Below are 26,572 nucleotides of genomic sequence, written 5' to 3' on the forward strand. Positions count from 1 at the left end.
CAATAAATGAAACTGAAAGGTTAAAGTAGGCTAAAAGTGAACAAAAAAAAAAAAATAATTGAGTACTCGTAAAGTTAATGAATTTTTTTACCACGATTCTTCGCAATTGCTAAACTTATTTTTCGAAGCCGGCAAGGTGTTATATTAGCATAATTTCGATTATCCACAGGGAACCCTAATTATCCACAAGGATTAATAGGTGAATTTCGGTAAATATTAAGTTGTTCTCTAAATATTAAGTAAAACATAAGAGATACACGACCACTAAATGACCATCGCCAGTCAAGCACATTCCTTATATTTCATTAAAGTACTTTATCTTAATCACTGGATTTTGTCTTAATATATGTAATACAATTCATATTTAATGCTTAAAGGTATTTTTCTTTTCATCCCCGCCCTCTTTTTTTGTTTATACAGAGAGTGTGTTGAACCAAGGTTATGAGGGGATCACTGGACTCAAGAGAGATTCCTTTGGATTGGAGAAGTGCCAATGTATCGCAAATACGTAAAGGCGGTTATAAGAATAAAGTCAGTAACTACAGAGCCGACCGGGCTAGCCGGGTCGGCTCTCATGAGAGGTCACTGGCAACCCAAAGGTCGCGGGTTCGAATCCCGCCTCGGGCTTGGATATCACGATGGTGCCGCACTATCCGGTTGGATTTCACGACCACGATACACAAAGGAAGCAGGAAAAACTGGTTCCTGCGTGTATTGCTCACATCATACGATAAAAAAAAGTAACTACAGACCGATTAGTCTGACTTCAGTGTTACAGTAAATCTTAGACGCAATGATTAAGAGTGCAATCCAGAGATATTTAGATAGAAATGACATTCCGAAGGGCAAACAAAATGGTTTTGTTAAGGGAAAATCGTGTGTAATTAACCTGGTAAGCCATTTTGACACAGTTACTCATGAGCTGGATGTAGGGACCAATTTAAACACAGTTTATTTGCATTTTAGCGACGCATTTGACTTTCCCTCATGAGAGGTCACTGAATAATCTGGAACATGTTGGGATTACTGGAAAGAGATTCCAAGATGAATTGCTGGGTGGCTGCAGGGCAGAAGGATGTGATTAAAGGATATTGTTCAGATTGGCGTAACGTCAGAAGTGGGATTCCTCGAGGATCGGTTCTTGGACAGCTGTTGTTTCTGATTTCCATAAACGACATCAACGAAGGCATAAAGTACGTGATATAAATGTAAAAATTTGCAGACGTAAAGACAGGGAAACGCTGTTTGATACTGATGTTAATGGTCAGTATCAAACAGCGCTCCTTCGGGATGATTTGAAAAGGCTTCAAGAATGGTCAGAAAAGTGGCAACAATGTTTTAATGCAGCAAAATGCAAGTTCTTACACTTGGGAATTAGCAACTCCAAAATACACTTGGTTGGAGGTTGAAATAAAAACAATGCAGGAAGGGAGGGATCTGAGAGCTACGATACGGGCAGGCATGAAGTTTTCTGAGCAGTATAAACAAGCGGCCAGGAAAGCCCATGGTGTCCTATCGATGATTTATTGAAAAATACACTGTAGAGATAGGGAGGTCATAATCCGAACGTATAAGGAAATTGTAAGACCACATTTGGAATACTGTATCTGAAAAACATTGATCTTCTTGGAAGGGTACAAAGACGGGCAGCTGACATGGTGAGATCGGCAAATCGGCTTACGCACGAGGAAAGACTTCGATTATGTGGGCTACAGAGCTTGGCAACCAGACACCTTAGAGGGGACATGACTGAGGTTTATAAGGCTATGAGAAGGGTTAGTAAAATGAATGAGTGAGGAATTTTCACTGTTATAAATAATCCCAGAACGAGGGGACTTGCTTAAGAGGATACTTGCCCCAAGCTGATCCAAAACGTTTTCCATTATAGTTTTCAGGTTCACTACCGGAGTTCATTTCCTGTCTGCACATTCAGGAGCAAGGTGTGCTGCAAGGGTCTGTTCCCAGCAGAACATTATCTGCCTTCAGAATAAATACTGTGATATTGGGTATTCCAAATATGGTGGAGGCATACATGTAAGCAGACGACCTTACTAAATCCTGCTGTTCTCAGAACATGAATACCATAGAGCACAAAATCCAGCAAGCAATAAAAAAGTTGTAAGGCTGGACCGTCTGAAATTGTTATCGAATTTCTGACCAAAAATGCACGGCTATCTATTTCTGCAAAAGATGTGCTACACCCTGATCCTGAATATAAATTCAAATTATAGGGTAAGAAGTTTAGACATTGTTGAAAGTTTCTTTTAGCCAGCGAGTCGCTGATTACTGGAACAAGTTGCCTCCGCCGGCAATTGAGGATGACAGTTCGAAGAAATTCAAAGGTCAACTAAATAGTTACCTAAGTGGGAAAGAAAGCGCATAATTTGTTTTGTTTTTATTATCTACTTTTCTATAATGACTACTCTTATACCAAATGAATATTAAGATAGCTTATTTAGCTAATAACTAAATCCCTAAACATTAAGGCAGTGGTTTTCAACCGGGGTGCCGCAACAACATTCTTGGGATGCCGTGTAATTTGAGTTTAAGTTACTTAAAGTTATTATTATTATTTTGAAATTTATATATTTATTTCATTATAAAAGGGTACATTTTAAAGGGTACAGTACCGTATCTTTTTAATTTTGTGGTGATCTATAATTGATCTTTATTTAGTACCTCTATATAAAGAATAAAATTATTATATAGGTAAATTATATTATTATATATATATATTAAATTATTATATATATATTAAAAGGTCGAAAACCACTGTGTTAGGTATTTCTTTTATCCTAGGGGTGCCGTGAAAAAATTACTGGGACACTAAGGGCGCCGTGAACCGAGAAAGGTTGGGAACCTCTGCATTAAGGCAACATTTCAGGAATCTTTCCGGAACGCATCCTCAAAACAAGAGAGGCTGTTGCCAGCCTCCTGCTTGTCGAAGGTTTCAAAACCACACTGCGCCTTTTCCAACTACTGTATATTATCTACTTTTTTTTCGTCAGTGCAGCAAAAGCCTATTGCTTCCTTGCGTTGTATGGCTAATACTAATACAGTCACTTCATATTAAAATTCTAAAGAAAATATTCTAAAAATTCCTTTTCAGTATATTTCCCCTCATTTAATTCCCAGTATTCTATGCGTAATCGTCATGAAAAATGTTATCACATTTCGTTTGAACATTCTCTTCTAAAGCATGCAACGGATCGAACGAGTGAGAAGGGAAAATGCAGCTGTAAAAAGTTTTGTCTCAATGACCATGATGCAATAAAAAAAAATACCGTTTGCGGAGTTCCGCAATGGCGTTTTAACGAGTACATTGATAGGATGCTGGAGAAGGGGAGGGAGGGGGCAGGATTGTTGGGAGAAAGTTATTATAACAACGTACTTTTAAAAAGGAATTTTCACTGATATTCAATTCTTCCACTTCGAGCCTCATTTCAAAGTAACTTTAGTATGATACTGAAGTCCGATCTTCATATGAATAAAAATTGTAAACATAATTATTACATTTGAAAAAACAATTGGCTTCATGTTTGAAAAGGTGATCTGTAATGCCAATGAAGTTGTTTCTTCTGTTGTATGCCAATGTTAGCTTGCTGCATACACAAATAGTCATATAGCGAACAAAACAAATTTCATTCCATCAGTAATTTGAATAGCAAATGTCATTGGATGCATTCGCACAAATGTGAATTCCTTAAGCATTCTGAATATTTTTATCACGCTTATTTATTCTCATTTCTAAACCCTCGGAAGTTATGATTTTATTTATGGTGCAATCTTGTTCTCGATGGAGTAGGTTTGATTTAAACTAGCTGAATGATTCTTAAATCATGTGCACTAAGGTTCTTGTTTCTTAATATGGTTTCGTAGTATTCGAGCAATTTGCAGCGATAGCTTCGCAATTTGAGAGACTGAATGCCGCGTATTATAGCAAACGTTTTTCTATTGGCTATTATTATAACAAGGGCATGCAATACCAAGTTAAGATGCGTGCAGAACACTGAAAATATAATCATATAAAATGATGGTTAAAATTCTGATATTAACATTACTGTGACTATAATAGACTTTTAATACGCATAGTATAATATAATAATTTAAAATCTATAATAGACTTATAATATTGCTGTATCTATAATAGACTTATAATATTACTGTATCCATAACAGACAAACAACTACAAATTCTGATCCTGCGATTTTTTAAAGATCTCTTCGTGCTTTTTCACAAGTATAACATACAAGACAATACCATCCCCACATGGATGGCACAACTGGCAGTACGGTAGTTTGCCATTAATTAATAGGAAGTAACTATAATTTGATTTTTAGCCATATAATATTTGGATTTCACAACGAACCACATGCAGAGTTCAGGGTGTTTTTGCATAACCAAAAAATTGTTCAAACTGCTAAGCTATTGGCAGTTCTATTTTCAAAATGACTGCTGTACTTGTAGCTCGAAGAACATGATGAAGAATGAAGTTCATTTTATCCCATCAAGCATATATTCAAATTCTGTGAATGTGGCAAAAAAGAAAAACTGCACATCATTCATAGAGAAAATGCCACAGAATGTTCAATATTCTATTAAACGTTTTATTTTGCTTTGATAAGAGCCAAAGTGTCACTAAATAAATTACAAATTCTGAATTCTCTCAGTTTTTCCTCTGAAGGGTAGCTGTTCACCTTGGTGATCTACCACTCTGGAAACAGAAGTGAATAAAAAAGTGACCTCAGAGGTAGGAAGCGTTTTCTTTTCCATAAACGAGGCCTGAGCAACCCAGCGCTTAACATGATCGCCCAGATTATAAGAAGTATCTTAAAAGCACTCTGATGAAGCAAAAGCTTTAGTGGAAAATAAGACATGCCTCTAACCTTTCTTTGGCGAAAGTTTCAGGAAGTAAACAACTAATTTCAATACTAGTCAGTTCATTAACAACAAAATTTCAATTATGGATTCCGTTATGAGGAATGCAATAAAAACAATATGCCTAATTCAACAGAATTTAGACACCGTTGTTTAATGATATTTCATCAAATTAGATTCAGAACATTGAGGTATTATGCACTTTACATATGTGAGAGGGTTAAGCAGTTAAGGTTGGTTAGTATACAAAAGTAACCAAGCCCATGAAGAGTCACTATACTCTGTTGTGAATGGCATGTATTCTGTGGTCCGTTGAACGAAAAATTAGTTTCTTTTCGAAAAAAACCATGTGTCCCTCTTCGGAAATCGACCACAATATGAAAAAAGACAATAAAACTTACTTCCGTCGAGACCGCATTCGAACCGAGAACTTTTCCATATGGTGCAGAATAGCATTCCGCACCATAGGGTGAGGAATGCGACAATGTGGTGTGGAATGCGATGGTTTGGTTAAGCGACAAGTTCCGATGACGTTAAAATAATAATTTGAATTTGACTTTGTCTTAGAATTATCATATCCTACAGTAATTGTCTTATGTCTCTGGCCCTATTTCGTGGACATGATGAACATCAATAATAATGATAAATCATCCAAATAGGGTGGAATATATCTGTAAAAATTACAGATATATGCATTCTATCACAGAAAAACACAAATATTCTCTGTTCAAAAAAAGACATATGGAGAAAAATGTGCCTCTAATGAAATTTAAACAAGTCTTTTGTTGGAAAATATTATTACAAGAACCACGTATATATGCTCATAGGTAGCACAGTTGATATAATCACCGTCCGCCCCACACTGGGGTGCAAATACCCGAGTTCGAATACTTATGTATGAAATTGAAAAGAAACATGTCTATTTCTTTAACTATCGCTACCCAAAACTGGGTAGCGACAGTTAAATATCACATGCTAAGTGAAAAGTGGATAATTGCACTTTTCACTTAGTATGTGTGATAGTTCCTGATAGCCAAACTTTCACAAAGTTGATAAATATTGAGTAATATTATCAACTCATAATATTTATTATGAGTTTATAACTATTATTTTCTTGTAAATATTATAAGTTCTCATAATATTTACAAGAAAATTATTAGAAAAATAGTATCTCATACCGTTTTCTTTATAATAGCAGATTTTAGGCATAGGAGATGGAAACACTGCTCTGATCCCCCTAAACCATCCAATATACGAGTATATACCTTCACTTTTAAAGAATTCGTCTACCAATTCAGCCCCATGTAGAGGTGATAAGGCATGGTTTCAGGCGCATCAGCGACTTAGGCCATATTGTGCCGTACATATAATGTATGTAAATTGAGTGTGTTCTGTTCACTTTTCTGGACAAAAAATTTCAGCAATTCTACCAACTGTGCGAGGGCCCGATGTTGAGGGCCATCATCGCACATGATAACAGCGCCTCTAAAAGGCCTCATCTGTCTCAAGGATCTCATTCCAGTATAGCCTACTTTAAAGGAAGCACCTAGAGCAGCCACGCCGCCTTCCTCTAAGTAGCGAACGTCCGTGTGGACAATCATTATGATACCTCGCCAGATCATCAGATCAGTGCTATGATACTAGTCCCTCTTCCTGATAAGAATATATCAAAAGATAAACGTAGATAATCGGCTTCAAGACCGAATCTCGATTAAAATGAAACACTGGCTCTGCTCTCGGCTTCAGTGATGGTGACTGCTCCAAGTCAGACAGGCTCTATTGTGAGTGGGAAAGGAGGACATAAACCATGGTTCATCCATGTCGCATTAATTCTTCTTCTTTCCTTTCTGCCTTCTATATATAGTTTTTCTTGAAACTATCATTCCTATGGCCACAGAGAGCAAGTGCCCTACAATCATCTCGATTGACCTGATTAACATGCTCCGGAATTAAAAATCGTTTTTCTGTCATCATATTCGGATTTATAATATTAAATTTCATCAGGACATAAAGTTTTCATGTAAAAATTTACTCAATTACGTTCAAAACAAAATAAATAAACAAAATATGTTGCAAATTTTGGACATAAATGTACTTTGTGCAAACAATATTTTATTCCTAAATCCTTGAAACAGAGATTTAGAAATAAAATATAAAATATCATTGGCAGTGAAATTCAAACAGTGCAATTAGTTTTCTAAGCTTATGCTATTGCTGACATCTTTCATATTATGTATTTGTCAAAATTGTTCTTAATAAATAAACATATGTATCGCAATTGCGTTTCATCAAAATTTATACTGGATATAAATTTCCTTGTTATATACACAGGATTATAAAAAATATGCATCTCAATTTCATATATTTATAAATTGTTAAACTTACAGTAGAAATTATTTGGCATCACAGAACATCGTAAAATTAATTCCTGATGAAATTTATAAAACGGTTGCGAACAAAAGTGGCTTTAACAACTGAGAAACATGAACTGATCGTGATACTCTAGAGAAGTATGGGCTGGAGTAAAATGTGACAGTGCACAATGCCCAAACAAAATCAGCAGGTGGAGTCAAAATCTTTGAAGAGACTAATGCTGTGTTTTATAGGATAAAGGCGTATCGTTGCCTACAACTCCTTCAAGATAACTTCATCCCAAATCTTCAAGCAATTATAGTTAATATGCAAGCTTGATTTATTTTTTAAATAGGAAAAATCACATATAGTAAATGTGGTTTGTGATTTGATATGCTAAACCTTTTTGAGCTGGATTTCCTCCGTTTATCATACTGATTAAATTTGAATTCATATGATTGGAAATTTAGCAAACCCCAATTGTACAAGAAAATTCACAATTTCAATTTGAAATTATTAATTTCCTGTATCATGTACAGGAAATTAATAATAAGGAAATATAATCTGCAGTTAGGGAAAATTTCCGTAAATGTCTGCAAATGCTATTAGACACACAGAGTCACAAAATGTAAAATATGTCAATAAACATAAGAAATTCAACTTAGAGCTTATTTTCTGATGTCGTCCTTTCATACATAAACGCTGGAATTTTTAAATGTAAAAACTCTTGAAACAGAAGATATAGTATATACGATTACATCTAAATATGTTGGAGCACTCCGTCCCGGTGGTTTCGAAACTTAATATTTGACATATTATGAACGTGGTTATTGATATAAGACGAGCGCCATCTTGCTGAAAAATAATTACGGTTACATTTACACTACAAATGTCATCGATTTGTTCGAAAACAATATTTTCTAAGTATCTAGGTAAAATAATTCCTGTATAATGTCCTCAGTTCTATTTCTTACCTTGCGTACATATTTCTCGCTGAGAGAAAAATATACTTGTTCACAAAGAAATACGAAGAAACCAAAACTTAGCAAGTTTTTTTTTTTTTTTTTAGAATTTTATAACAAATCCCCATCACAGCATACCTTCTACTTCACTATACAGTATATATAATATTTTATAATGTAGCGAAGTTTTTTCTATGATCCTGTACATATCAAGCCGTTTCGTCTTCTTTTTTTTTAATTGAGACATTCGAATACAACCAAATCTAAGTTTGTGATGAATCTGTTTGTTTCCAATAACCTAAACTGGCAAAATAATCTCTCGAAAACTGCTTTTGAAGTTGAAGCTAATAAACCAGAAAACATCAGGGAGTAGTTGAGTATCAAATGTACCATAAATTTTAAGAATTTCAGTTCAAGCTAGGAAAATATTCTAAAATATCTCTTTCCAGGTCATGTTTGGTTATCTTTTGCTTTCAAATGTTTCAGAATGTAAAAAAGAACGTTAGGTAGGGTTTATAACAGACGTTCGGGTTTTACAGTATTGGCCAAGAATAAAATCAAAAATATTTTGGAAAAAGATGCGATTTGAGAATATTTTGAAGAAAAAAAAATTTAAATGAACCATCGTTAAGCGAGGTAAACTTGTAATTTCGAGAAAAAGGGCTAAGATTTTTTTTTTAAATAGTGACACCTTACATGCCGGAAAACCAAGATTTTCCGTTTACACAGCCGCAAAAAGAAAATTGTTTTTCAAGATCCCGTGAAAATAAAAATATATATATTACCATACTGCGCCTCACTTAAAATATATTTGCCACATCTGAGAACCATTGGTCTGAAACGCTACAGCCTTTGCGTAACAATTTGAATCGTTAAGCCACAATTCAAATTGACCGCAACAAATAAAATCAATTTTTTTGGATACTAACGTGTGTTCTATAACATCACTTGTTTTTTTTCCTTTATCAGGGCTGAGCAACCACATACTGCATTTCTTAACATATTTCTTATTGCTGTGAAATGTTGGAGATAATTATGACATATAAGAATCAACCTTGCCATAAACATGTTGCTATTAATCGAAATCGTCGTAGTTAGCCCTCCCCTTCTGATCACATCAAATCCTTCGACCAAATTCATGCCTAAGCTGTTTCCAAACAAATGAGCGTATCTCTAGCCAGATATAACCGAAAAAGACTATTGCAACTTTATCATATTAACCATAGTAAGCATCTCATCTTCCATGTAGTCACAGGCAAATTAATTTGAGAAAATTTTATTTCTTTAACATGTTGATACCGTGACACATTCACTATAAAACTGCTAGAATGGAACCGAATCTTTCCGGACTGACTTAGTTTTAGTAGAGGCGTATGATGCAAAAAAGCAAGCTTATACAGCATCAGCCAAAAAAAAAAAATAAATAAATAAAAAAACAATTTCCATTTCACCCATCCACTCGCTCTAAATGTTTGCCTAGTTCTGCCTTGAATTTATTTAAGCTTTCAACTTCTACAACGACAGACGGAAGTTCGTTCGAGCAATTAACCATATGCTGGCTGAAGGAAAATTTCTGCACATCTATTCAACAACTGTCTTTCCTCAATTTCAATTTATGTCCCCTCAGGCAAGAGGAAGAATCCCATCAGTATTGAGCTTGCTCAAAACATTCAAGGCCTTATAAACCTCAATCAGATCACCTCACAGGTGCCTAGTCACTAGACACTGTAATTTGCAAATCCTTTCTTCGTAAGAGCAACCCTTTGTTCCATTCACTAATCTTATTGCCCTTCTCTGTACTCGTTCCAGCAGCTCTACATCCTTCCTAAAATCATAGGCGAGCAGTATGGTTAAATGGTTAGATTCTCAAACCAAAAAATTCCGTTTTAGTTTGAATTAATAGAGCATTGTGGATTTTATCTCATTTAATACGATCTTCTTCAGTTGCTCATGTACAATGCATCTTATTTTTATTTTACTCGATGTTTCTTCTCAAAATATGCAGAAAATAAATAACTATGGTAAATACAAATATTGTTGCAAAGTCACCAGTTCATCTGCCCTCATCACATTTCAACAGCCCCGAGGATGCAGTATAATTACAATCAAATTAATACAGGTTAGCAAAGCACCTTGCACATATATGAGCTTCACATATTTGTCCTATAACAGCCGGGAACTATCTAGTTCCCGGCTGTTATAGGATGTTATAAAATGGGTATATTTCCCTTTCGAATCAGCACTGATACGTTTGCCTATTTTGCGGGATGAAAACATGACAAACAGGGATATACATTCAGCTTTCGGCCGAGATAGATTAACTCATCCACTGTGTGAAAAAAAAAAAAAAAAAAAAGTTCATAAAATAAAATTTCCGTTCTGATGGGAAATTTTTCTTTTGGACTAGACGAAGTGAACCGTCATTTTTTTTTTTTACAGTGTGAAAGAATAGTGACACTAACCACTGTGTTATCTTCTAGGGCAATTAGTTCAGTGGTGAATTACATGTGAATATTCTCCTCAGTAGGTAACCGAGGAGCTTATCAGTAGGTATTAATTGTTATCTATCTGGCTCTCCTTTTTGACTGTAAATGGTAAGCACGGGACTTGGGACTTCCTTTTCAGGTATTTTTCAGAATTTTCCTTCCTCCTTGCAAGAATAAAAGCTCAATTCACAAAACACTGGCAATGGTGAATAGTCATTATTTCAGACCTCGTTTAGTTATTGATGCTGAAAAGGAGACAATTACACAATAGGCAAGTGCGTTTTTAAGCAAAATTCATTTACAACTTTTGAAGAGCCTGAAGAACTTTAAGATTTTTGTGGTAAGTAGATCTATAAATCACATCACAAAAAGGAAACAAAAACCACTGAACTAATTGCCCTAGAAGATAACACAGTGGTTAGTGTCATTATTCTTTCACACTAAAAAAAAATGACGGTTCACTTCGTCTAGTCCAAAAGAAAAATTTCCCATCAGAACGGAAATTTTATTTTATTAACTTTTTTTTTTTTTTTCACACAGTGGATGAGTTAATCTATCTCGGCCGGAAGCTGAATGTATATCCCTGTTTGTCATGTTTTCATCCCGCAAAATAGGCAAACGTATCAGTGAATACTTGCAATTTACAGACAATTTATACTGACGCCTCGCGGCATTAATAACTCAATGCATATTATAAATAGCCCAATTCAGCTGTAACAATTCTTCCTCTCTCATATACATGATGTTGCATTACGATTACAGTACGAAGCGAACTGCTTAAAATCGAATGAACTTTTGTGCGTGTTAAGCGCCATAGGAATTACGGCTATGAGGTATCCGTGTTTTTGTGTCTGTAAATTGCATGATTTTGTGGACGTTTCGCCTGTTTGCTAGACGAAAAACCCAAGTTCCGGGAAAAAAAACAGTAACCCTCTCCTGAGGCTCACTACTGCACACGTTATGAAAAAAAAAAACAAAAATTCCTCGTCTTGACAAGATTCGAACCCGATCATTTTCCAGCTGATGTGGGGAGGTAGGTGATTATTGCTACTGTGCTATCCGGAAGGATATTCAAATATTAATGGGTGAACCGTAAACATGACGAATGGTCAACTATTTTTTTTTCTTTTTTACACTAAAGAACGGTAAAAATAAGTTTGGTATTCTGCAAGAAGCGGCAGGAAACAAGCAGGAAGAGCTATATAATATCCGGTTATAAAGGTCATACGTGAACACATGTGCCAGATCAAGGTAACGAGGCATACCTTGATCTTTGATATTAAAAAGAACGAATGTGTCTGAAATAGCAGAAATATATGTGAACTATTTATTTATTTTTTAGTTGATTGTAAGATACAATCGTCCCTTGCAAGGCGTGCAAGTCAGAGGGGTATATTTACAATGCAGAGGGTAAATTTACAAAAAAAATTGCAGTTTAGCAATAAAGGAAATATGTATATCAATATAAAAATTTTGTTCTTCATTTCTGGATGACTTCGTAAAGGAGCATTCGCAACACTAAAATTTATTAACTTCGTACTCGAATGCCGTGCTGACAGCATACAGAACACTAAAAGACTATGGGTTCCAGCTAGCAGTGTTGCAACACAGTTGTTTGTCTGTTGGTAGGCCTTTCTGTAGGCCTCATTAGGGCAGAGTTTTTCACAGTTAACCTGAAACCGGTTTAGGGTTTCTATGGTATTTAGTGGGACATCCTGTTTAAACTTTTCAAGGAGTTTAGAGACCGAAGTGGCTTAATTTTGATTGCATCTGACTGCGTGGGTGCAAGATGATGCCTGTAAGTACTGGCGCACCATATCTTCCTGTGAATAGTTTGGCCAGTATATGAATATTTGTCCAAATGACAATAAACATCCACAGTGTCCACTTCATATTGCCTCTGGAGACAGTGAAGGGGAATTGGAAAATCTTGTTTAGCCACCTTACTATCCAATATTCTATGTTTAGGAAGGTTTTAAAGTACGTTTCAGGAGCTGAGGACCAGATGACCGAAGCGTATAAGGCCATCGGGGCAATGCACCTAACAATGTATCCCTTCACCAGTTGAGCATTTTGAACCCCAGCTAATTATTGTCTTGAGCGCCAGATGGCGGCTAGCGTTTTCTTCCTGGTGGTAGTGAAATGCTCAGTGAAGGATAACTTGTTGTCCCAGATAATTCACAGATCCTTGTGATGATCGACTTTTTGGATGGGTTGGCCATTTAAGAGAATAGTTATGTTATGTATTTTATGCTTTCTGGAGAACGGCATCTGGGCAGTTGGTATGATGTATTTTAATTGAAATCCTTAATTCAGAATGGTGATGATCTTGGTGCATAAACATGTAATTTCCTACTGATGATCTTTCAAGAGATCCGAAGAAAATACCGGTTTCATGTATTTATCCTAATTTAGTCCAACCAATCTATTATTTTTATTACACAGTTTTATTTTCACAGTTTCAAGAGTTTTGAACAAATCCAATAGAAACTATAGAGTTTTCTTCCATCCAGCAAATTGATCACACAAACAATCTTGGCATCATCATCATTTCACACAACTGCACATTTGTAAACCAGTCCACAAATCTATTTGGATTTTTATTAAAATTGCATGCAATTTCAAAGACGTAAGATAAATGATGTGTAAATCTTTAAACTCCAGGATTGGGTATCTGGTTTTAACTAAACTATTATTAAGCTCTGTTTTCCAGGAAACAGAAACTTCCAGGAACTTACAGGAAAAACTATGCAAATCAACCTGCAACTATCCAACGGACCTTCATTACAAATATCGTCTCCAGAAATTCCACTCTGCATCACAGAATTCTACTCTATATCTCTCTCTGCCCCTTGCCTGTGATGCATCAAAAAATTCTACTCTGTATCTCTCTCTCTCTCTCTCTCTGCCCCCCTTTTTTTTATGAAACCCCAAACACGAGAGGTATTAGAACCTATAGTACTTAGTACCGTGCATAAGTTGGAGGTTGAGAAGACGACAGAAGATATTTGTTCACATAAGACTTGAACTTCTGTTGACTGTAATTTTCAGGAAATACGTATGAAGGAAAGTTTCTCCAGAAAAATATGGCAGTTGAATGAATAAACGAGAAAGATGAAAAGTTGGTTCTGTGAGTTTGAAGTTGGACAGTAAATGGATGTTGGCTGGTGGCAGCATGTGTTCGGACTGTTTTGAAAGAGAGAGCGGGAATTATAGAAGCCAATTCAGAAGAACAGTGCCCATGGAAGTATCTGTAGAAAAGGCATGCAGCAGAAACAGTACGTTTATGAGACAGAGAGTAATGCAAGGAAGTTTGGATCTCGCCATGATGTCCATCATAACCTCAAAATTCATCAGTCATACTGCATGATGGAAGAGATGGAGAAGGGTTGACCGGAACTCAGCTCTGGAGACTAAACGTGGGTTCCACCACTTCAAACTTCCAATAAGCAAGGTGGTGGTATTGCATCGGTTGATGAGAGTCATCTACCACCTAGTATTGCCTGATAACCATTTCAACACAGTTTATTTGCATTTTAGCGACGCATTTGACTGTTCCTCATGAGAGGTCACTGAATAAGCAGGAATATGTTTTGATTACTGGAAAGATTCCAAGATGAATTTACTGGGTGGCTGCAGGGCAGAAAGTTGTAATTAATGGATATTGTTCAGATGTGTTTTTTTTTTTTTTTTTGTTTTTATGGGAACCCCAAACATGGGAAAGGAGTGACCGAAACTTGCCTGTAGCGCATCACAGAATTCTACTCTATAACTCTCTGCCCCTTGCCTTTTGTTTCCATACGCCATCTGAAGTTGAGGGATTGATTCTTTCTTTCTTTCTTTCTTTCCACCGGCATCCGAGAGTCTTTATGGACTAATTTCGCTTCAAAGCCGAGTTATTCGGTCTCGGTCAGGGCGGCATGGTTCCCTCCTCCAAATCCTAGGAAACTCGACAAGCAACAGATAACAATAAATACATTGATAATATACACTTCGGGAGGCTGTACACTACAATGAAACCAAAGGGGATCTGAGTGTAGGAATCTATTCTCTCGTCAGATTTCTTTATCTTTTACATATCACAAACCATTTGAGGCCTACAGAATTCGATCAAATCCTAAGCAAAATCACAAGTGGCCATTGCAACATCCCAGATCTGATTCAGCTGTTCCTTTCCAAGTGCTATCAATCATTAATAAGAATTCAGAAATTATGCTTCCTTAGTCCCCTCTCATAGGAACATAGACAAATTCAACCTAATAAAGGCTCGCAGCTAGCACAGCCGGCCAGGACAGTTTTTCATATTCACATCGTGTGACAAAAATGCTTAAGTTCGATACCCATCAAGATGATAGGAATTATGGAGTTTTTTCCACGCCTTAGCCGAGTTCCCCAATTTCCGGGGGAGTGCTGTATGGTACTTTATTCAGTACCCGGACAAATTGGCCATAAAATGCACATCCTCTGCAGATACTATACTCGTATATTGACGCATGGTTTTTTTCCCCCATGCACCCTTTGTGGGAACACTATAGTGCGTGTTTTGTTGCAATAAAATTAAAATACAAAAAAGAGCATTCAAATGAGCTATAAAATGAATTGCAAATGTAGGAATTCACTGGAAAAGCATATAAAGATCAGCGCGAATCAGTACACAAATGTAGATGTAATAACACGACCCAGCTATAAAACCGTGTATATATGTAACAACGAAGCTTTATGATGGAATAAAATCAAGGGCCAATTGATGAATCGAAAGTTAATTACAATAGCTTTAATGAAATTTTGGCTATTCATCTCAAAAATCTCCCACTATTCGTAGAATCACAGCGGCCATCAAGCCAGAGATTTTAATAGGCCTGACATTTTACTCATGAGTTGGAAAACTTCTTTCAACTATGTCCCTCTGATTTCCACGATATATTCGCTATTACAAATAAGTCATATTATTTACGCAATCCGTCTCCAAAGTATTTATAAAATGCTAGTAATGCGTTTTCGCGTTTTATATTCACGATATACGATACAATAAGCGAATACCATACGAAGCAGCGACTGTTTGTCAAACAAGTTACGCTTTCACTACTGGTGGATTTGATTTCCAAGCGTTCTGCACTGTTTACTGTGCCAGCCAAACCAGATTACAATAACATAGCTGTTCGAACTTGCACGCACTGTTTCGCTTGAGTAAAGCCATGCACGTGTCCAAAGCACTTGCCATTAAGTTATGATATATCGTGCCCCATGTGTCCGACGTATACCAATAGAGAGGAAATATTTTGAAATGTGCCTAATGTGTGCAAATATATTCAAAATGGTGCATTCTGATTTAAAGACAACCTCAGTTCTATGTTCAGATTTTGTGTGTTAAAAAACTATGACATGCATTTTTTACAACATCTAGTTGTTTGTTTGTTATTTGGTTTTTAGGAGCATTAGCAACAACATCTAGTCTTATTTGCAAACGCAAAGCTGCGTATGAAATAAAATGTAACAAAATTGACAATTAAAAGAGTTGAATTGCATAATTTAGACACATTGGTCAGCATAAACTTGATTTCTAACTAATAAGAAACACAATAAGGCATGTTCAGAAGTGTTTCTCAAAGTGTAGGCAATTTCATCAAAATCCTTCTGCTTGAAAGGCGTTGTCTTATGCGTAGGAAGTGATAATGATAAAAGCAGTGGCTTACATTTAGAAGCGTTAAATCTTAGTTCCTACTTTTCCGATCATATTTGCACTTGTAGAAGATCGGAGTATCATGGGGAGCTGTTATCCAGATCTAAGAAATTCTTTTGAAGCAACACAGCGTGGTTCTTTTTATTAACCATCCCCCAATCTTTAAATCAAAATACTCTTTAGCAGTTTCTCCGTGCTTCCCCATTCATATAATTAAGATCAGAACGAAGAGGAGCCCAGCGTCCGTTCCTGAAGGACTCCTCTTGCTACACTACGCCACTCAAGAAAGTAACATATTTTTAAGCTCATCCCTCATAGAGCTAAGTATCTTTCCTGTAATTACAACTTTCTCAAGTTTGTACAATAACCTCCCGTGGGGAATGTATTAACTGCTTTTTACTGAAGTGTTTACTAAAGTTATAAGTTGTTTTATTTAACGTTATTTATTTTATTTTACTCGATTCATTTAAATTGCACTATTTGTACATTCCATTATCAATTTTAGTTGATAATGGAAACTCCCATTGACTATGGAAACTCCCGCCCAATACCAAGTAACCCAGCAATTATGTGAAAAACTCACAAAAATTCCTTCCAGACCTTTTCTACACGATGCGGAAGAGCAGCAATTACAATCTCGTGCTAGCCCCAAGGATATTCCTTGGCACTCGTAGTGTGATAAATACACCATAGTTTATGGTATTTCACTGGAATTTGTTACGATATAAATAAATAAACGAATGCATCCTATTGTAATAAGAATGCATTCTATTATTTATTTATTTCAAAAGACACTAATTAAACCGAATCTAGAAGTGTTTCCTCATCCTCTGTGATTTCTTGCTATCATGACGTTTCGTATTTTCATGGTATTTCATTAAAATTGTCAACTAGGACCACTCTATATAATGAATAAATTAATTTTAATAACAAATACGAATAATGAAGCTAAGCATATAGCGACTCCTACCCCTTGCCGCAGCCCACATTTCCATTTAATATATATTTATTAGGTATGATTACCAGAAAAGTAATAATACCTTTTATTTTTTTCCTTTTATTTAGCTGGTTTACTATATCAATTGTAATGACTGCTAATTTGACATAAAGTCAACAAGGGCAGAGTTCTAAAGACTTCTTTCACATTCGATTTATGTACCTTAAAAATAGTTTAGTTATAATATTTGCACCCATATTGTGTAACAGGCAGAAAAAATACATCGTCTTACAAAAGGCAATGACTCTAAACTGCCACCACGAGTTGCTCTACATTACACTACTTCCTCTAAAAACCGATGTCCAATGTTATTTATTAATAGTGCACTTCCCAGTGGTGACACCACCAGGAGGTGGTACCTCATCAGTACAGCATCCGTCAACTCAAAAGATGAGAGATGCCAAAAGGAGTGAATCGTAAATTTTCCAAAATTAGCTAATAAACGTGGTCTGGGGCCACCGCATCACTAATAAATAACATAGTTCTTTTTAGAGTAATGTTGACTATTTGTAGAGCAACACTGGGTAGCTCGTGATGGCAAATTGAGAGATTAACGCCTTTCGTAAGACACCTGTGATGGATGTAAATTCTTCTATAGCTTAACTGTATTATTTAAAGGTGAGCTTAAAGCATTTATCAGCTGATTTTCGAAAATGTACCTCAGAGACATGATGCGGTTCCACAATACTCAGTATGCCCTCGTTTCAAACAACTTCCCTTGTCTCACAGAGGAATACGTCATGCATCATTTTTTAGGCTGTTCACGGAGCTATAAATCGCACACCTCCTCAAAGCGAGGAGAGTTTGTTTAACGGTTCCTTTTCGATAAACAAGAAAAAATCATGACACTTTTCGATTGCTGAATTACGGGAAATTTAGCCCGGTAAACATGACTCTCTCATCAGCGAATATAGCCTATATTTCAATAAAACTGTAGTTAGATTATGGAACAGCCAATCTCCTGATTGTCACATCGTTTATTGTCTTAAAATGACATGACACACCTATCGTTCCAGGTACTTTAAATTAACTTTAAATTTAAAATTTAAACTCATAAACTGATCTTTACTTACGACACTTTTGATGACACTTTTCCGACTACAGACGGAAGTAAAATGTTACTTCTCTGCCTGTAGCTACGGTTGTTTGGTTTATGGTTTTATTGGAGCATTACCGGCAAAGGATATTATATCAAATGTCAAAAATAAGTTCTGGTAACCTTTGAAAGATATTACCTCGTCAAAGGGCTATGTAAGTATAAGGGTAAAAGACGGTATACGGATGAAAAATATATGCAGTATTTCATATATATGTTTACAAATTAATAAGTTGTAAGAATTTAAAAACAGCTGACACGTTGTCATTGTCGGTAACATCTGACTGAGTGTATAAGGCTGAGTCAGATGGTAAAAAGTAGTAAAGAGATATCATTAAAATCTGGACAGTCAATTAAAATATATCTCACAGATAAAACGGTGTCACAGGACTTACAAATAGGAGTGTGTCTTCGGCCGTCAATAAAAAAGAATGGGTCAGATTACTGTGCCCTATGCGGAGTCCAGCAAGAACAACTACTTCTTTACGATTCCTGCGCAGAATAGACTACTATGGTTGAATCAGGATTCATCTGATGTAATTTATTTGTAGTCTGTCTATTCTATGAATCCTGCCATTGGAAGTATATCTTTCTGAGTATTATTTGCCCGCGGTCTATATATGGGACTAACAGACCATGCTTATTAGTGGGAATTGTAGATTCGGCTGCAATATCAGCCAAATCACTTTCAATAATCCCAATATGGCTAGGAATCAGCAGAAGCGGATATTAATTTGTGTTCATAGACAGAATGTATCTTCTGTTGAACCCGAGACAGGACTCGATGAGAATTGTATCTCAACGCTAATAAAGCCTGTATAGGCTCAATGGACAGGAATATAAAACAAACCGTTAGTCTTGGCAAAGTCTGATTTGATTTAAGGCTCCAGAGTGTGCACCTCTGCCAGTGTATATGCTGCAATCAGGGAGAATCTGCTCAGATACAGTAGTATCTAGAAAGAGAGCAGGAAACCCTACTTGTACGTCCAACTTCGAGCTGTCTGTGTAAACTAGCAAGAAGTCAGAATGTTCTATTCAGTGTGAAGAATAGAGCTGCAGGTAGACAGATGATGGAGTAGCAGTCTTACCCAGTTCTTAAGGGGAAAGTCGAATGCTAGAACGTCGGCATGCCAAGATGGAAGGGTTTGCTTTGGTGTTTGGACAACCATGATATGCAAATCTTGGAGTAGTGCTTGCGCCCGAATACCGAAACAATGATTGGCAGTCTTTGGGAAAATTTGCGTTTTGCAAATTTTCCCAAAGTGGCTCAAAAACGGATGTCCACGAATGATGGTCGTGCAGGGATTTCATTTTTAAACCACACTTTACAGACAACTGTTAACGTCGAAGCTATAACGGTGGTTCATTTGCTTCCACGTATAGGCTCTGGACGGGAGATGTTCGAAATGCTCCAGTAATACGGATAGACCTGATGTGTATGGGTTCCAGCCATCGAAGTACACCTGTTTCTGGCTAATGCGTATACCTGTGATCCGTAATCTAGCTTGGACACACACTTGCATCGGTCCACATCCCGTAAGTAGACGAGAGAGCACGGAGAATATTTAAGCTTCCCGTGCACTTCGTATGGAGCTGACGGATATGTTCGAGAAAGGACAACTTCTTATCAAATACGAGTCCCAAGAATTTTATGTCTAACACTACCAGAATAACATTTTGTCCAAGCCTCAAGTCAGGTTCAGAATGAAGATTAAGCTTACGACAAAAATGTACGCAAACGGTCTTTTGAGGAGAAGACCTGAATTCAGGTTCTTCCCTTTGAGGCGAGAACCTGGATTCAGAACCATTCATTGTAACATGAAATTGATCGCCTCAAAGGCGATCAATGATCTGTTGCAATGGTCTTTCAATAACCCTCATGTTGCACGAATTAAAAAATATGCTGGAGTCATCAATATATAGGGCGCTATTTACAGTTGGAGAGGAAATTTTGTGATGGAATTTACTTTGATGGCGAAAAGTGTAACATTTAAAATTGATCCATGAGTACGCATGACTCCTCTTGGCAAAAGGGACGAGAGATAGTGGTTCCTAGAAGAACTTTGGAAAAGACCGATTGGATAAAAGGTTTATAATAAAAGTTTTATATAGGTCTTTTAAAATTCCAAATCTCCAAGTTGTATCATACGCTTTTACCATATCAAAAACACAGACACTAGATGCACTCGGCTTTTTGAAAGCCGCACTGCTTGCTGGAGAGAAAGTCATTTTATTCTAAATATCATATCAGACGAGCACTGCTCTTCAAGCAAAATTCTGTTATACAAAGAGCAGCTGATCCACAGATTACAGTGAAAGGTGCTTAATAATTTCATAATGGATGCCATCTGGTGCAGCAGTACTTGCCTTAGTGTGAGTTAAATCTCATTTCTTTGATGTGAAACTAAGAGCCTATTTTTCATTCTTCTGTTTCAGGACTGGGAACTCTGGAGGAATAAGTTAATGTTTCGGAGATGTTAAAAATGTTTGTAAATGATGCAATATTGCCGTCAGCTCTGCAATAGTGAGCACATTATACTCTAGGACGATGAGGGATTAGCTGTATGTTTTATCTACATTTTTGGGATTTTGTCCCAGATCACCTTAGTGCTGGTGGATTGGGTAATAGATGATGTGAAACGGATCCACGATTCCTTTTGACTCTGAAGGTGAATGTAGTTTGCCTTGGCTCGTGCACGTTTAAAGGCTATTAGATTGGCCGCGGTAGGCCAATACCCTCCAAGCTTTGTTTTGAGCCTTGTTTGCTGCTGCGCATTTTGCATTCCGCCATGGCTTGAGAAAGATGAAAACCGGATAGAAGTTGTCGGAATGGCAGATACAGCTACATGAATATTTTCTATGATGTACCTCACTGCATCGTTGATAGGCTCCTGACTGGACTATAGTGATGTCATACTGTGCCAGACATTGAAAGGCATTCCAGTTAGCCTGATCAATCTTCCACCAGGGTAACCTAAAAGGAAGATACGGTCTACCAATAATCAGAGTGGTTATCACAGGAAAGTGATCACTTCCATACAGGTTCTTCTCCATCACCCAATAAGTGAAAGGAAGAGAGCAGATAGAAAGATCGATGGCAATAAAAAAGTACGGGTAGGCTGTGTCGTGTGTTCTGAATTCTGTTTGCTGGACAAAAAACCTCAGTTTTTCGAGAGAAAAAAAACCATTGCTACCCTCTCCTGATATCGACTCACTCAGCCACGTTGTGAAAAAAGCCCATAAAAATTCCTCTTGTTAACAATGGGACTCGAACTAAGGTCTTTTCCACCCGGTGTGATGAGGATTGTAAGGGTAGGCATATGGAAGAAAGTGTTAGTTTCCACATTTAGAAGGGAGGGGTCACTTAGTGAGCATATGTTTTAAGACACGTACCTTTCTTTTAATGTCAGCACTAGCCCCACAAGGTGTTATGTCCATTGAAGTCCCCAAGAAGTAGGACAGGGGAAGGCAACTGCACAATAAGATCATCAAAACCTGTCTGGTGGGATATCAGTTCCAGGTGGCAAAATAGATGGATCAGACGGTTATTAAAAACCCTACCGTACGGCGGATTTCTACTGCTTCTAAGTTGGTGGTAAGAGGTAGTTTTAAATGGGGTGGTTGCGTTGCCCACACGGATAGCAACTCCTCCATGGGCACGGTTGTTTGGTAAAAAAACCATGAGCAAGTTACCAGTCAACATAACAATTTAAACATAAAAAAATGGAAAGAAAAATTTTTAATATGCTATACACGAATTGTTATGATACTGGGTATTTGTACATCTAGTAAATAATTTGGTATGGAGTTTTTTTTTTTTTTTTTTTCCCAGTTGCAGTGAATCGCTGCATGCTTCGCGTACCATCCAAAATGATGGTCTCAAGGTGTTTTTCAGCCAATGTTGCAGAATATTAAAGTTCTTCGACAGCACTGTGAATTCCGCAATGTGCAAACAGACAACAGGAGAATTCATTTTTCAAGAAGGTCTGTGCTACGTAACGAAGAAAAGAGTGTTAAGAACTTTTTTGTCCTCCAAAACTGCTAAAACGTTACCTTGAACTTGTAATTCACGGAAATTGAACCATAAAGATAATCTGTGCATATAGCTTAAAATATTAATTATGATTTCGATGAGTAATAAAACTTTATTTTAATTAAAATTCAATAAGTAGTCATTATTTTATCCATCATTGATACAATATATATTTGTTTATGTTTTGTTAAAATTGATATTTTATTCAGTGAACATCAATCATCCTAAGAATATGAATTTCGTTCTGCTCGCTGATATTTAGCCAAAAATAAAATAAATGAACATATATTTTTGAGCCAAAAATGTTAATATGGAAGATATGCTATTAATTATATATTGCAAAATTGCACTTTGTATGAATGTCTTTAAACGAACCATTTCGCAACATTAATATGTTGCAAAATGGTCGTATACAGAATATACAGTTATATTTGTTTTTTTTTGTTTTTATTGTATATATACTCAGTGGAAGATTTTAAGTATGAGTGAGCTGGGTATGTCTTTATAGCCTGCGCCCTTTGAAGGCCCCGCGCAGCCAATCGATACAGTTCGTAATCAAAAAGGGCCCCTCACTTTCAACCCCCGCAAATATTAATAACACTACTACACATGCAAGTGAAAATGAATGACAGCCAGATCGAGGCCTATTTGCAATTCTATGGAATCATTGGAAACAGACCTCAAACGTTGGGAATGGTATTACTATAATGAAATCTTATTTCAACCGACAACCGACTGAACAGTAAAATGTAAAATGCATGGAATATTTTCTTTAAAACAAATAATATAATTTAATATCTACATATGTCTATTGATTGTCTGTTTGGCGTACTGACTAGTTTAATCAGTGTCCCAATCCTTACAGCAATAAATATAATCCTTCTCATGAGTTATATTTGTGCAAGTACTCAACAGTGGATCTGCATTGTGCGAACTGAAAATTCAGGAAAAACTCACGGATGGGGGAAGGGGAAGAAGAACCTAAAATCGAATGAGCATTGTTTCGATTGATAGATATAAGTTTTGAACAGCTAGACTGTATATTTATATCGCAGATATTAAAAACTTCATTGCCATAATTACTAAATAAATAATACACCCAGTTATCATTACTGCCTCGGTAGTTTCTAAATACACGTCAGTAGTACAATATAAAATACTGTATTTCAAAATAAAGCTAGCGCGTAGAGGTTTGAGGGTTGGCAATTCTAGCAATTAGGTGCAAACGTGTCAGTAGAAATAACAGAATAACAACAAAAGGCTAAGATTTAGTACTCGGTGCACCCTCTATGCTCGCCGGCGAGGCAATGGTCTTGGGGTGTTTATTCCCCCTCTTCCAGGTGTTTTAAAATAGGAAAACGAGTTGCCGATTTTAAAACGGCGGTCTTGGGGTGTTTATTCCCCCTATTCCAGCTGTTTTAAAATAGGAAAACGAGTTGCCGATTTTAACCACTGCCACCATTTTGAAAGGTGCACCGAGTACTAAATCTTTACCCAACAAAAAATTAATTCTCTTCTTAAAAAAAATACTAACGAAACCTTTTTACGTAAATCTTAAAAAAGACTGACATTTCCTTTAAATGATTTTTATGCAGCTATTTATGCTTAATGATATACATATAGCAAAATTACTAATTTCTCTATCGTCTCATGTCTTTTCGTAGAAATAAATCAAATATTTTCCTTTGTATTTCCAAATCAGTTCATTTTACACCTCAACTAAATATCAGTTACTTTTTCGTTACATTTCAAAGCTACTCGACAATAAATCGATAAAAGCTTACCATTATTTTCTAATAATAATTTCAAGTTTAGATAAATAAATAATATAACTTACTGAATTATTGAATCACGATTAAGTTTCATGTCACAGTTTCCTAGCTAAAACAATTACGAGACTAATAGAATCGCATAACAAATTGGTATAATACAAACTTTCAGAGAAAGCAGACGAATTGAAGATAGTGAGAGTACTACAGCGCCACTCTGACATCGCGTGCTGCAATATGCGCACTTAAAAAATCATAAAATATTATAAATTTGAAAAAGTGTATTAATTCTGGAAGTACTTATATTATTATAAACTAAGTTAATAATAGTAAGTTATCTAATATATCTTTAAATAAAGATATGTTCATTTGCCATTGAAATACGATAGCGTGACTTTTATTACAAAAGGCAATTACCATACTTCTAGTTAACTGATTTTTCTTTCAATTATACATTTACAAAATACAACTTACCTTTCCTCCAGAAGGATTTGTAATCTCCTGATACACCCCGAGTGTAAGATGCTCCTTTTCTTTTATTCCCAGTGTTCAAAATATCTAATAAATATATTTATGTTCATACGGCTTGTTCAAAAAGAAGGTCAGTTTTTTTAACTCTCCGGCTTCGCTCTGCACACGGCCTATTGCACATCACTCAACACATGTAGATCCGGACATGGAACGATCTCCGACCCCTTTACCGGGGAATCTCTTGCTGTACGGCAGTAACAGATAGACTGATGTCAGCGGAATGCGACCATACTCCAACCATTCCGCTGTTAGGTCAGAATTCGGAAGTTCTCGTCCAATATACCAGAACATGCGCACCTCCGCTCACGTGCACTGTGGCCCTCCCATTGCGAGCTAGCGACAACAGCAGCTATTGTCCCGCCACAGGAAACTGTCCACAACAAAAAGTATAGCTTCCTAACATCTTCCATTTATTAGGGCAACAGACCTAAATACAGCACCCAGTAATTATTGGGTTCAGTGACGATGGCAGTCCGTTAGTTAATTTGTCATTCGTCGTCTTGTTGGAAGGATAGAGTTGACAAATTCCTGTGAATGATTCTGATAAGTTCTGTGAATGTTCAGAGCAACCTGCAAAAAAAATAATAAATAAATAAAAACATATCGATGCTATTGTCAAAAAAAAAATAAAACTTTGCGAATTCATCTGATGTACAAATTCAAAAGTAAGGAAGGAGTTTGTTTAATCAATTGTATATGAAATTTTGCATCTTTATTTTTAAGCAGTTACAGGAAAAAATTTTATTTATACATTGGCTTCTCCTGTGTTGTTTCTAGGGATAAAGGAAACAGTTTTGATGTTGATCCTTCACTTATGTGAAAATGATGGTTTCTTATTGATAACATATCTGTTGGTTTCGCAAAAGAAAACCTAGAATTCGGACTAGTCAGGTGGTTAAGCCATTTGACAAATTTGCTTTCTTAAAATTTAAACAGTTAAAAGTTTGGGTTAAAGCAGAAGGCTGAATGACTTTGGCTAGCTTCTGCTTTAACCCGGTCTCTGGAGACGCTGCTGCTCTTAAATAGTTACTCTCCTCTCCTCGGTACTAAACACAGCTTCTCAGTACAATTGAATTAACTCAGCAATTTTCATTTTTGGACTATTATATTCCCACAATTGTTATGATCGCTTTAAACGTAGGTATGAAAGGTGAAAATATTTTTTTGTGAATGGACTTTTGTACTGTTTCCATCCATTTAGTATTAAATGTATGGAAACAGTACAAGGTTTTTGAAGTTGAAGGGTGGCCAGATGGCGATCATTTTCTACGGACAAGCAGCCCTCTTTAAACTTGCGAACTACAAAAATCTTCAAAGACACGAGTCATCTTCTCCGAAAGTCGTTTTAACATTTCATGGGTTTCTATTGCACTTTTCCCTCATTAAAACAAATTTTGATGAAAATTCGCTACTCAGTAAAATCTTTTATTTTAAAACGCAATGAAACACATAAAATTTCTGTTCAATACGCACCTTTTATCTTCAATACATTGAAGATAAAAGGACGATTCGTTCGTTGTTATGTTTAGATGTATCATCGAACATGTTGTGGCAAGTAATCGTTATGACGCCGCAAACGAAGTCAGTCTCACATCGTATGCTAGGAACCTGGGCTTTGTTCATTTCTGATTTACTAATTTTCTGTATTCTTCTTAAGGAGATGTTACATATCTCACTCACCATTTCTCCGAAACCTGATACTTTCTAAGTTTTCACGTTCATAATGATGGTTGAGTTTCTGATATCTGATAGTGTCTGACAATTTCTGATAGTTCATGCTGCTCTACT

The 26,572-nt window shown here is 36.3% G+C and overlaps 1 protein-coding gene across 1 annotated transcript in view; it reads right to left on the reverse strand.

Annotated features, from left to right (window-relative positions):
- The window catches only part of LOC150078961 (uncharacterized), a 66,210-nt gene extending 45,947 nt beyond the window's left edge, over positions 1-20,263 (reverse strand). The window contains exon 1 of the mRNA XM_090382903.1: positions 19,969-20,263. Coding sequence (XP_090239029.1) covers positions 19,969-20,263 — 295 coding nt within the window. The remainder of the gene's footprint in view (positions 1-19,968) is intronic.
- Positions 20,264-26,572: the final 6,309 nt, after the last annotated feature.

Source organism: Mastigoproctus giganteus, chromosome 10, assembly GCF_048544385.1.
Source record: "Mastigoproctus giganteus isolate SK-2022 chromosome 10, ASM4854438v1, whole genome shotgun sequence".
Lineage (NCBI taxonomy): Eukaryota > Metazoa > Arthropoda > Arachnida > Uropygi > Thelyphonidae > Mastigoproctus > Mastigoproctus giganteus.